Consider the following 12,774-nt stretch of genomic DNA (forward strand, 5'->3'; position numbering starts at 1 on the left):
ACCTCTCAAACCCTGGCTCAAGCTGAAGAGTCAGTCTTGGGCTAATAATTAAAGCAGAACTCCTGCTAAAAATAAATAGGGAGGTAAAAATACATATTTAATAAGAGCCTGCACTATTATTATGTATATGTGCTTGTACTGTGGGGGGACAGAGATCTGTGTTCACGCTTAGCAGAAACACAGGATGTCTGTCTTTCTTTGTCACAGAACGGTGATCCGCCTTGTTTACATGCCTCAGAGTTTTCTGCCTCTGTCAAGAACGATCGGCAGGTCTTGGCGGACATCAGCTCATAGTGGGAGCTGGTCGCCGGCGGAGCGCCGCAAACCTGGAAGTAGAAATCATGTACAGGTACGTTATTTTGCTGGTAGGAGCCATAGTACATATACATGGGGCGGTTGGTAAGCGGTTAAAGTTAAAGACAATCCCACATTTTGAGTTGTCCCCAGAACAGAGAGGAAATCTTTCAATGGGTACACTAGTTCTGGTGACAACCAGAGTCCATCACTTTGGTGAGATTTTCTCTCACTTCCTGTTTTGCTTATGGAGCAGGAAATGAAGGGAAATCTCCCCAATGAGTCACAGACAGCAAAAAATAAAAAACTGAAAACTGTTTTTTTTTCCCTTTCCACTGTATCAAAAAAAAAAGGGAGTTGGTCTTTCATATTACTTGAAGACTTTTATATTGTTCTCTTCAAACACAAACAAGGAAATAGTTCAGTGAGATAATCAGAAACGATACTCCAGTCAGTGGGTGCTAAAGGTCTCACTACAATGGTGGCAGCAAACATTTCCTGGTCAGGAGACTGGGTGATGTACGGTATATTATGTACAACATTGAGAATCATCTTCCCAGACATGGCTGTACTGTATACAATTAGCATTAACGGGGACCATTCTACATGTCTTTTGTATGCAGTAATAACAGCATATTACTGGACACGGGTGATATACAGTATAACAGTATATACTGTATATCACCCGTGTCCAGTAATAACAGTATATACTGTATGTCACCCATGTCCAGTAATAACAGTATATACTGTATGTCACCCGTGTCCAGTAATAGTATATACTGTATGTCAGGGCTCGACAAACCCCAGGCGCCAGGTCGCATTTGCGACTAGAATTAGCGACCTGGCGCCTGGGGTAGCACAGCTGGGGGTATCCTGTCTCCGTGCACCCCTCCCCCGGCGTGATCGCGTTGGACCGTGCAGCCGCCGGCCAGTAATTGAGGCCGCGGCTTTGAGGCCTTCTGCGGTCCTATGTTTCCTTCTGGAATCTGGCGCCCTCTAGTGGTGGCTGTTGGTATGACAGCCAGCAATGTTAATGGAGCTTTCACTGCCCGCCCATCTCCTCCCCTTTTCTTTGAACCCCTAAACATTATATATATTTTTTATTCTAACAACCTAGAGAATAAAATGGCGGTCGTTGCATTACTGTCTGTCACACCGTATTTGTTCAGCGGACTTACAAGCACAATTTTTGGGGGAAAAATTATTTATTTAATAAAAAAAATAAGACAACAGTAAAGTTAGCCCCATTTTTTTTATATTGTGAAAAATAATGTTACACCGAGTAAATTGATACCCAACATGTCACGCTTCAAAATTGCGTCCGCTCATGGAATGGCGACAAACTTTTACCCTTTAAAATCTCCATAGGCGACGTTCAAATAATTCTACAGGTTGCATGTTCTGAACACCGCTTTCCTATGCGGGCGCTACTCACGTATATGTTCGCTTCTGCACGCAAGCTTGGAGGGACAGGGCGCATTTAAAAAAAAAAATTTTTTTCTTATTTTAACTTTTTATTTTTTCACTGTTCTTTTTAAAAAAAAAAAAAAATTGTCACTTTTATTCCTATTACAAGGAATGTAAAAATCCCCTGTAATAGAAAAAAGCATGACAGGACCTCTTATATGAGATCTGGGGTCAGAGAGACCTCACATCTCATATTTACACTAAAATGCAATAAAAAAAAAAAAAAAAAAAAATTGTCATTTGAAAAAATAAAAATAAATGTCCCTCTAAGAGCTATGGGCAATGACTTGGAGACAGGTGGTGGGGGGGGGGGGGCCGCGCTATCTTCCCCTCACTCGCCTCCATGTCAGACCAGGGACAGGTCCGGATTGCCGTTACGGACCTGGCGCCTAACTTTTTTAGCTGGCTCCTAGATTCCAAGCAAATATGTCAAGCCCTACTGTATGTCCCCCGTGTCCAGTAATAACAGTATATACTGTATGTCACCTGTGTCCAGTAACAGTATATACTGTATGTCCCCCGTGTCCAGTAATAACAGTATATACTGTATGTCACCTGTGTCCAGTAACAGTATATACTGTATGTCCCCCGTGTCCAGTAATAACAGTATATACTGTATGTCACCTGTGTCCAGTAACAGTATATACTGTATGTCACCTGTTTCCAGTAATAGTATATACTGTATGTCACCTGTGTCCAGTAATAGTATATACTGTATGTCACCTGTGTCCAGTAATAGTATATACTGTATGTCACCCGTGTCCAGTAATAACAGTATGTACTGTATGTCACCCGTGTCCAGTAATAACAGTATATACTGTATGTCACCCGTGTCCAGTAATAGTATATACTGTATGTCACCCGTGTCCAGTAATAACAGTATATACTGTATGTCACCCGTGTCCAGTAATAACAGTATATACTGTATGTCACCCGTGTCCAGTAATAACAGTATATACTGTATGTCACCCGTGTCCAGTAATAACAGTATATACTGTATGTCACCCGTGTCCAGTAATAACAGTATATACTGTATGTCACCCGTGTCCAGTAATAGTATATACTGTATGTCACCTGTGTCCAGTAATAACAGTATCTACTGTATGTCACCCGTGTCCAGTAATAGTACATACTGTATGTCACTCGTGTCCAGTAATAACAGTATGTACTGTATGTCACCCGTGTTCAGTAATAGTATATACTGTATGTCACCCGTGTCCAGTAATAGTACATACTGTATGTCACCCGTGTCCAGTAATAGTATATACTGTATGTCACTGTTGTCCAGTAATAACAGTATGTACTGTATGTCACCCTTGTCCAGTAATAGTATATACTGTATGTAACCTGTGTCCAGTAATAACAGTATCTACTGTATGTCACCCGTGTCCAGTAACAGTATATACTGTATGTCACCCGTGTGCAGTGATAGTATATACTGTATGTCACCGTTGTCCAGTAATAACAGTATGTACCCCGTGTCCAGTAATAACAGTATATACTGTATGTCACCCGTGTCCAGTAATAGTATATACTGTATGTCACCTGTGTCCAGTAATAGTATATACTGTATGTCACCTGTGTCCAGTAATAACAGTATCTACTGTATGTCACCCGTGTCCAGTAATAGTACATACTGCATGTCACCCGTGTCCATTAATAACAGTATGTACTGTATGTCTCCCGTGTCCAGTAACGACAGTATATACTGTATGTCACCCATGTCTAGTAATAGTATATACCGTATGTCACCCGTGTCTAGTAATAGTATATACTGTATGTCACCCGTGTCCAGTAATAACAGTATGTACTGTATGTCACCCGTGTCCAGTAACAGTATATACTGTATGTCACCCGTGTCTAGCAATAGTATATACTGTATGTCACCCGTGTCTAGTAATAGTATATACTGTATGTCACCCGTGTCCAATAATAACAGTATGTACTGTATGTCACCCGTGTCCAGTAATAACAGTATGTACTGTATGTCACCCGTGTCCAGTGATAACAGTATGTACTGTATGTCACCCGTGTCCAGTAACAGTATATACTGTATGTCACCTGTGTCTAGTAATAGTATATACTGTATGCCACCCGTGTCTAGTAATAGTATATACTGTATGTCACCCGTGTCCAGTAATGACAGTATGTACTGTATGTCACCCGTGTCCAGTAATGACAGTATGTACTGTATGTCACCCGTGTCCAGTAATGACAGTATGTACTGTATGTCACCCGTGTCCAGTAACAGTATATACTGTATGTCATCTGGGAATTTGATATCATCTATGCCCTGGGTTCACAACCAGGAAGTGTGTGATTCCTGGAATACATTCACCATAACAGTCTCAGACTTTAGTTACATACAAGTAGAGAGCAATGAGGAAAAATATATAACAGGAACCCCACCACAGATACAGGAGATAAAATCATCCCCACTGGGAGGTACAGGGGAGTAAAGAGACCCCCCAGAAGGTACAGGAGACAGGCACCCCCCTCCACCCCCAGGGTACAGAAGATAATGAGACTTCCCCACGAGGTAAAGGGGATATAGTAATCACCTCAGAGGGTACAGAAGATAAACACCCCCCCCCCCCGAGCGTACAGGGGATAAACAGAAGCCCCCTCCCACCCCCAGGAGGTACAGGGGATAAACAGAAAATCCCCTTTGAGGCTACAGGGAATAAAGGAGACCCCCCCCCCCAGAGTGGAGAGGATAAGAGACTCCCTTTCCAGAGAGTACAAGGAATAAGGAGACCCCCCCCCCCCAGAGTGGAGAGGATAAGAGACCCCCCTTTCCTGAGAGTACAAGGAATAAGGAGACCCCCCCCCCAGAGTGGAGAGGATAAGAGACCCCCTTTCCTGAGAGTACAAGGAATAAGGAGACCCCCCCCCCCAGAGTGGAGAGGATAAGAGACCCCCTTTCCTGAGAGTACAAGGAATAAGGAGACCCCCCCCCCCCAGAGTGGAGAGGATAAGAGACCCCCTTTCCTGAGAGTACAAGGAATAAGGAGACCCCCCCCCCCAGAGTGGAGAGGATAAGAGACCCCCTTTCCTGAGAGTACAAGGAATAAGGAGACCCCCTCCCCCAGAGAGTGGAGAGGATAAAGAGGCCCCCTTCCCAGAGGGTACTTATGATAAACAGATCCCCCTGAAAAATATATGCAAAAGAGTGTAGAAGACATACCGTGACCCCACATCGGGGAGTACATTAGTGAACATGAACCCCACCATAGATACAGGAGATAAAATCATCCCCACTGGGAGGTACAGGGGGGTAAAGAGACCCCCCAGAAGGTACAGGAAACAGACACCCACCCCCAGGGTACAGAAGATAATGAGACTCCCCCAGGGGGTACAGATGAGATAGTAATCACCCCAGGGGGTACAGGGGAGATAGTAATCACAGGGGATAAACTAACCCCAAGAGGGTAGAGGAGATAAAGAGACCTCCCAGAGGATACAGAGAATAAATACCCCCCAAAGGGGTACAAGAAATGCCCCACCCCCAGGAAGTAGATAAGTCCATAGAGGGTGTCCCCAGGCAGGGATATCAGGGGGTATTCCTAGCACGGCTCTCTGTAGTGATGAGAAGTCCTGAGTCATAGGTGACCACAATCGCTGATCATCTTACCTCCTATGTATCGGAAATCCCGGTGCCTCGTATGTCATCTACATCGGCCGATCAGCCCCCCCATAGGATGACGATCTCCCCCCATACACCGAGCTCCGGGCCGGCCTGCTAGTGGTCAGGGGGCGGGGCCGTTCCTCTTCCGGACACAAAGGTTACTTTTGGTTTTGTTTCCAGAGGAGCTGAACGTGCCGAGCCATACCCATCATCCCGGGACTCCGCCCCCTCCGATTACCTCCGCCCACTCTCATCTCTACTGCGGACTGTACGGAGAGAGAACCGACCGGGAGAGTCCGTGTCTTCCCTGTACTGAGGATGGCATCCCCGGCATCCCTCCACACGTGCAGGATCGGGGAAGTTCTAGGAGGAGTTCCATAGATCAGGATACACAGCCCGATCCCTTCCTCTGTCCCAATAGTTCTATCACTGTCCTAATGAGATGTATCATTATCTATGTATATCTAATGAGATGTGCTATTACCTATATATACAGTGCTGTGAAAAAGTATTTGCCCCCTTTCTGTTTTTTTATTTTTTGCATATTTGTCACACTTAAAGCGATTGTATTATAAAAAACAAACATTTCAGCGAGTTTACTACCGCTTTAAATGACTCAGATCATCAAACAAATGTTATTATTACACAAAGATAACCCGCATAAATACAAAATGCAGTTTTTAAATGATGGTTTCATTTATTAAGGCAAAAAATCAGTCCAAACCTGCCTGGCTTTGTGTGAAAAAGTAATTGCCCCCTAAACCTAATAACTGGTTGTGCCTCCCTTGGCAGCAACATCTGCACTCAAGCGTTTGCGATAACTGGCAATGAGGCTTTCACGTCGCTGTGGAGCAATTTTGGCCCACTCTTCTTTGCAGAATTGTTTTAATTCAGCCACATTGGAGGGTTTTCCAGCATGAATGGCCTATGTAAGGTCATGATACAGCATCTCAATTGGATTTAAGTCCGGGCTTTCTGTATGCCACTCCAAAACCTACATTTTGCTTTGTTTAAACCATTTGGAGGTGGACTTTCTGTTGTGTTTTGGATCATTGTCCTGTTGCAAAACCCAAGTGCACTTGAGCTTGAGGTCACAAACTGATGGCCAGACATTCTCCTTTTTCTGGTAGAACTCAGAATTCATGGTTCCATCAATTATGGTAAGTCATCTATGTCCTGAAGCTGCAAAGCAGCCCCAGACCATCACACTACCCCAACTATGTCTGTCTGTTGGTATGATGTTCTTGTTATGAAAATGCCAGTCCACAGAAAGTTTTCGGGATAATCAAGATATTTTTTGGTAAATGTGAGATGAGCCTTTGTGTTCTTTTTGGTCAGTAGTGGCTTTGGCCTTGAAACTCTCCCATGGATGCCATTTTTGCCCAGTCTCTTTCCTATTGTTGAATCATAAACACTGATCTTACTTGAGGCAAGTGAGGCCTGCAGTTCTTTAGATGTTGTTCTGGGTTCTTTTATGACCTCCTGGGTGAGTCGTTGCCATGCTCTTGGAGTCATTTTTATAGGCCGGCCACTCCTGGGATGGTTCACCACTGTTCCAACTTATATCCATTTGTGGATAATGGCTCTCCCCATGTTTCACTGGCATTCCAAAGCCTTAGAAATGGCTTTGAAACCCTTCGTAGACCGATACATGGACATTACTTTGTTTCTAATCTGTTCTTGAATTTCTTTTAGTAGTGGCATGATGTGTGGCTTTTTGTGATCTGTTGGCGTGCTTCACTTTGTCAGACAGCTTCTATTTATGTGATTTTCTTGATTCAACAGGTCTGGCAGTAATCAGGCAAGTGAAATCTAACACCGCTTTCCAAAAAATTGTGGTTAATCACAGTTCATTCATGATTCAGCATGGAAGGGGGCAATTACTTTTTCACATAGGGCCAGGCAGGTTTGAACAGCTTTTTTCCCTTAATAAATGAAATAATAATTTAAAAATGGCATCTTGAATTTACTCGGGTTATCTTTGTGTAATATATATATATATATATATATATATATATATAATTTTTTTTTTTTTTTTTGATGATCTGAATCATTTAAGTGAAAAAATAAATAAAAATCAGGAAGGGGGCAAATACTTTTTCACAGCACTGTATATCTGTATTTATTATCCCTTTCTCTGACAGCGCCAGCTTTGCATTTTTTTTGCACACATAAAAATTGTCGTTTTGGATTACATTAAACCCCCAAACATGTATTTTCTAAAAGCAGACCCCCTAGAGCAGTGATGGCGAACCTTGGCACCCCAGATGTTTTGGAACTACATTTCCCATGATGCTCATGCACTCTGCAGTGTAGGTAAGCATCATGGGAAATGTAGTTCCAAAACATCTGGGGTGCCAAGGTTCGCCATCACTGCCCTAGAGAATAAAATAGTGGTAGTTCCAAACTTTGTATGTTGCACAATATTAGCACAACAGTTTGCAAAATGCAACATTTCAGTAGAAAATGCACTAAAGTTAGGTTTAGGGCCAGAAATAAAAATTTTTGGTAAAATATAAAAGATGAGGTTGCGCTGAGTAAATAGATATCCAACGTGTCAAACCTTAATATTGTGTGCGCCTTTTGAAATGGCAACAAACTTATGTACCCTATTATTTTCCATAGGTGACACTTAAAAAAAACCCCTACAGGTCATCACATGCATGTAACATCAGGATTTGGAAGTGACATTTTACACGTTGCTTCCAGGTCAGTAACGGAAAGGGAGAGATCAGAAAATGAACGTTCATTGATCTCCCTCTCCTCTACATGGTGACACCCGCCTAGGGCTGGGGAAAAAATCGATTTAAATCTTGAATCAAGTTGAGAGGTCAAATCAATTAAAAATTTCAGCAAATCGATTTTTTTAGATTTTTTTTTTTTTCACCAGGACTGGCGCTGACACCGCGCTGGTCCTGAGGTGCAAGTATGCATTGGTACCTTACTGCTCCCCGCCGATGATTGTGCCGGAAGTGCGCTCTCAGCACAGATTTGTGTTTACATAGGGGCGCATATATGCGGCCTCTCATTCTTAAAGCCCACCCACAGGGCGGCCGGTGAGAAAAGGTTAAAATAGTGGTAACTCCAATTTTTTAGGTCACACCATATTTGTGCAACACTTTATCAAGTGTAAATTTCAGGAAAAAAAAAAGACTAAAGTTAAAGTGGATGTAAACAGGATTCATGAAAATTAAGCTGGGCACACATCTGTTTTCTTATCTCTTTTCAAAGCGCACAATCCCATGGCTTTCTCCTGCTCTGTTCGTCTGTTATCATCATGATAACTACTGACAAGTTCTCTGACACGTATGATAAAACCAGCCTGAATTTTTTGTCAGGGTGGGTGCTATAAATAGATTAGCAGGAAGCTGCTCTGCTCACAGCACAGCTCTAAAAGTCCCTGCCTATGTGGAGGAGGGTGTGTGCCTTTCCTCCAATCAGCTGTCTCTCAGTGTAATCCAACACTACACTGCTACTGCTGAATGAGGAAGTGAAAATTCTAACACAATGTGCACTTTCTAAATAGGATATACAGATGAAGACAGTAAAGATGCATATAAAACTTATATAGGGAGATTTGTTTCATTGCTGTGTATCATCTGAGGCTATTCACTTCACTGGGTATATGTCAGAGTTTATATCCACTTTATTTTTAGGGCACACAGACGGAATAAATTGCCCAATATTTGCTAAAATATAATAGATGAGGTTGCGCAAAGTAAATTGCCACCCAACATGTTAAACCTTAAAGTGATTGTAAACGATAACCTTATAAAACCCATAAAACCCATTCATTTTAAAATATAAATGAAAGGCAAAAGATTTGTGTGTAGATATAAAAAACCCTATAAAGACCCTTTTTCCTTTTTTATAAGTGATCATATTTCCTCTGTTCTCAGCTACATAATGCTCCATATACCCGGTCGGACATTCCGACCACAAAATCTGTCTGTTTTTTTCCGACGGATTTTGGTCGAAACACGGTCGCACAAAGTTGTCAGAAAATCTGATCGTTCTGAATGAGGTGACGTCAACCATGTACATCGGGACTATAAACGGGACAGTAGCCAATAGCTTTCGTCTCTTATTTTCTTCTGAGCATGTGTGGCACTTTGTCCGTCGGAATTGTCTACACACGAATAGACTTTATGCGATCGGATTTTGTTGTCGGAAAATTTTAGATCCTGCTCTCAAACTTTGTGCGCCGAAAATCCGCTGGAAAAAAAGTCAGATGGAGCCCACACACGGTCGGATTTTCCTACAACATGATCCGATGGCACATTTTCTGACCGTGTGTATGGGGCATAAGAGCTGAGGGGGGTGGGGGGGGAGGGGGACAGAATACTGAGCTTCCCATGAATGGCTGTGCAGGGGAGGCATGTCAGGACAAGTCTGATCATTGCAGGAGAACAGACTGAGTGCGCAGCTAGAGAACTGACTACGTTCTGCTCTCCTGCCTGGTGTGGTCAGTTTGTGGTCAGTTTGTAATAGGAAAGGAAGCAATATAAAGAACTTTGCGGTGCCGCGCTGATTACCCAAAAGTAGTTTCCATTCTACTTTTGGCGACTTCGGGTGTGATTTCAATAGACATATGTGCAGGAACCCGCATAGATGTCTCTGAAATCGCCCCCGAAGACAGACTGACATGTGGGTATGAAATCATGTGAGTTCAGCTGAACTTGCACAATTTCAATCCCGCAGCAGTGTGAACCTGGGCTTAAAGGGATTGTTTTCTTTTCTTAAAGTCAAAATTAAATTTTTTATTTTTTTGCTTTTAAAAGGTAAATGAGAGATTTGGGGTCTTTTTGACCCCAGACCTCTCAGTAAAGAGGACCTGTCATGATTATTTATATTACAAGGAAGATTTACATTCCTTGTAATAGAAATAAAAGTGATCAAAAAAATAAAGTACCCCAATCCTTCTGAACTCGCCCACAAAAGCAAACGCAAGCATAAGTCGCGTCCACTTATGTAAACAGTGTTCAAATTACACATGTGAGGTATCGCCCCGATCGTTAGATTGAGAGAGTTAAGCCCCATACACACTATCAGATTTTCTGCTGATTTTTTATTTCAGATTTAACAAAACCATATAATATGAGGTCAAACCTCAGGAGTTTCAATTTGTATGCAATCAGGCAGGCCCTTGCACTACATGGGTTTGGTAAATCTGAAGACAAAAATCAGCAGAAAATCTGATGTGCGTATGGGGCTTTATGCCTTGTCGGACATTCTGACAACAAAATCCATTCTGATTTTTTCCGACGGATTTTGTCCTAAACTGGTGTTGCATACACACGGTCGGACAAAGCTGTCGGAAAATCTGATCGTTCGTAACGTGATGACGTTCGTTCGTTACGATGGGACTACGTTGAGGCTAGTAGCCAATAGCTTTGGTCTCGTAATTTGATCTGCGCATGCATGCCACTTTGTCCGATCGGAATTCCCTACAAACAATCGGAAAAAGTCTGCTTGTATATTTTTGTCAGAAAATTTGAGATCCTGCCCTCAAATTTTTTCAGTCGGAATTTCTGACGGAAAAAGTCCAATAGAGCCCACACACGATCGGATTTTCCGACAATATAATCCGATCGGACCTTTTCCGACCACGTGTACAAGGCATAACTCTAAACTGGTAACCTGTTAAAGCGTCATATATGGAGATTTTTAAGTACCGTATTTTGTCACCATTCCAGGTGCAATTTTGAAGCATGACATGTTAGGTATCTATTTACTCGGCATAACATCATCTTTCACCTTATACAAAAAAAATTGGGCTAACTATACTGTTTTTTTTTTTTTGTTATTTTATTAATTAAAGTGTATTTTTTTTCCGAAAAAATTGAATTTGAATGACCGCTGCACAAATACAGTGTGACATAAAATATTTCAATGACCGCCATTTTATTCTCTAGGATCTCTGCTGCTGCAAAATATATATATATATATATATATATATATATATATATATAGATATATAATGTTTGGGGGTTCTAAGTCATATCTAGTGGAAAAAATACAAAAAATACAGATTTTCACTTGTAAACAACAAATGTCAGAAGGATGTGTCTGTTTTGTATTTTTTAACATCTTGACTGACCAGAAGACATGAAATAATAGGAAGTAAAAAAAATAAAAAATACTTGCTCAGCATAATTGACAGATGTGGCAGTTAGTGAGATCTATGCGATCATTTGGTCATCATGACGGAGAAGGAAGCGTGCTCTTTTAAAGGGATGCTGGGGATGCCTTATTAACTGCTTCATCCGGCACGTCACTGGTCACTGCGTTCCAAGCCTCGCTCTAACTATGATCACATGTTCTGATCTCCATCCATTCTATTTCTACGTGTTCTATTACACGCTGTTAAATATTGAGCTGAACATCACTTCTATTTTTTTAGCAGAGACAACATACTACTCTATGCAGTATGAAAACATAAATCTCTGTAACTGTCAATCAGAGTTGCTAATTACCTTTAACTGTTTCACTTCCGGAACCACATGTGTTTTTTGCACATGTTTAAAAAAAATATTTTAATCCTGAAGATTGCATAAAAGCTCCAAACATTATATATTTTCTGAAAGCAGACACCCTAGAGAATAAAATAGTGGTAGCTCCATTTTTTTTACATTACACAGTACTATTGCAAAGGTCTAGGAAACACAGAAGTGCAGTAAAAAAAATACACTAGTTAAAGCGGAGTTCTGCCAAAAATGTTTTTTTTTTTAAGTCAGCAGCTACAAATACTGCAGCTGCTGACTTTTAAATTATGGACATTTACTTGTCCAGGGTGCCCACAATGACCTCACCCGAAGTCGATCTGTCCCTCGGCTCTCGGGTGGAGGCGCCACCATCTTTGGTAGGGGAATCAGGAAGTGAAGCCTTCTGGCTTCACAGCCTGATTTCCTACTGCGCGAGTCGTGCTGTGTGTCTTGACAGGTCCCTGCTGTCTTCTGGGACCTGTGTGTCTCCCTGAAGACAGCGGGGGGGGGCAGAGGAGGGGCAGGACATGAATCACCTCGGAGCCTGCGGTGATCTGTGCCCGGAAGTGAGAGCAAATACCTGGATTATACAGGTATACGCTCCCCCCTGAAATTGTGAAATGTGACACCGGAGGGGGGAGGGAGGGGGAATCCAATCAGCCGAAAATCCATTTTTTGGTGGAACGCCGCTTTAATACACAAGGTAATTTTAGGGCACACAAATGCAATAAATTACCAATTTTTCCAGTAAAATATAAAAGACGAGGTTGCATTAAGTAAATAACTACCCAACATTTCAAAACTTAAGTTTGCACCTGCCTGTGAAATGGCAAAAAACTTCCATACCCTATATTTTCCATAGGTGACACTTTAAAAGCCTCCTACAGGTCATCAGTTGGG

The 12,774-nt window shown here is 42.0% G+C and overlaps 1 protein-coding gene across 2 annotated transcripts in view; it reads right to left on the reverse strand.

Moving 5' to 3' along the window:
* The window catches only part of AZI2 (5-azacytidine induced 2), a 107,869-nt gene extending 102,144 nt beyond the window's left edge, over window positions 1–5,725 (reverse strand). The window contains exon 1 of one of the 2 annotated variants that reach the window (XM_077491455.1): window positions 5,396–5,725. In XM_077491455.1, the coding sequence (XP_077347581.1) occupies window positions 5,396–5,433 (38 nt within the window). In that variant the 5' untranslated portion in view covers window positions 5,434–5,725. The remainder of the gene's footprint in view (window positions 1–5,395) is intronic. The other variant, XM_077491454.1, reaches the window with a different exon arrangement.
* Between the last annotated feature and the right edge of the window lie 7,049 nt (window positions 5,726–12,774).

The sequence above is a fragment of the Lithobates pipiens genome, unplaced genomic scaffold, assembly GCF_037356315.1.
Source record: "Lithobates pipiens isolate NorthernLeopardFrog02 unplaced genomic scaffold, aLitPip1_a1.2 Scaffold_19, whole genome shotgun sequence".
NCBI lineage: Eukaryota > Metazoa > Chordata > Amphibia > Anura > Ranidae > Lithobates > Lithobates pipiens.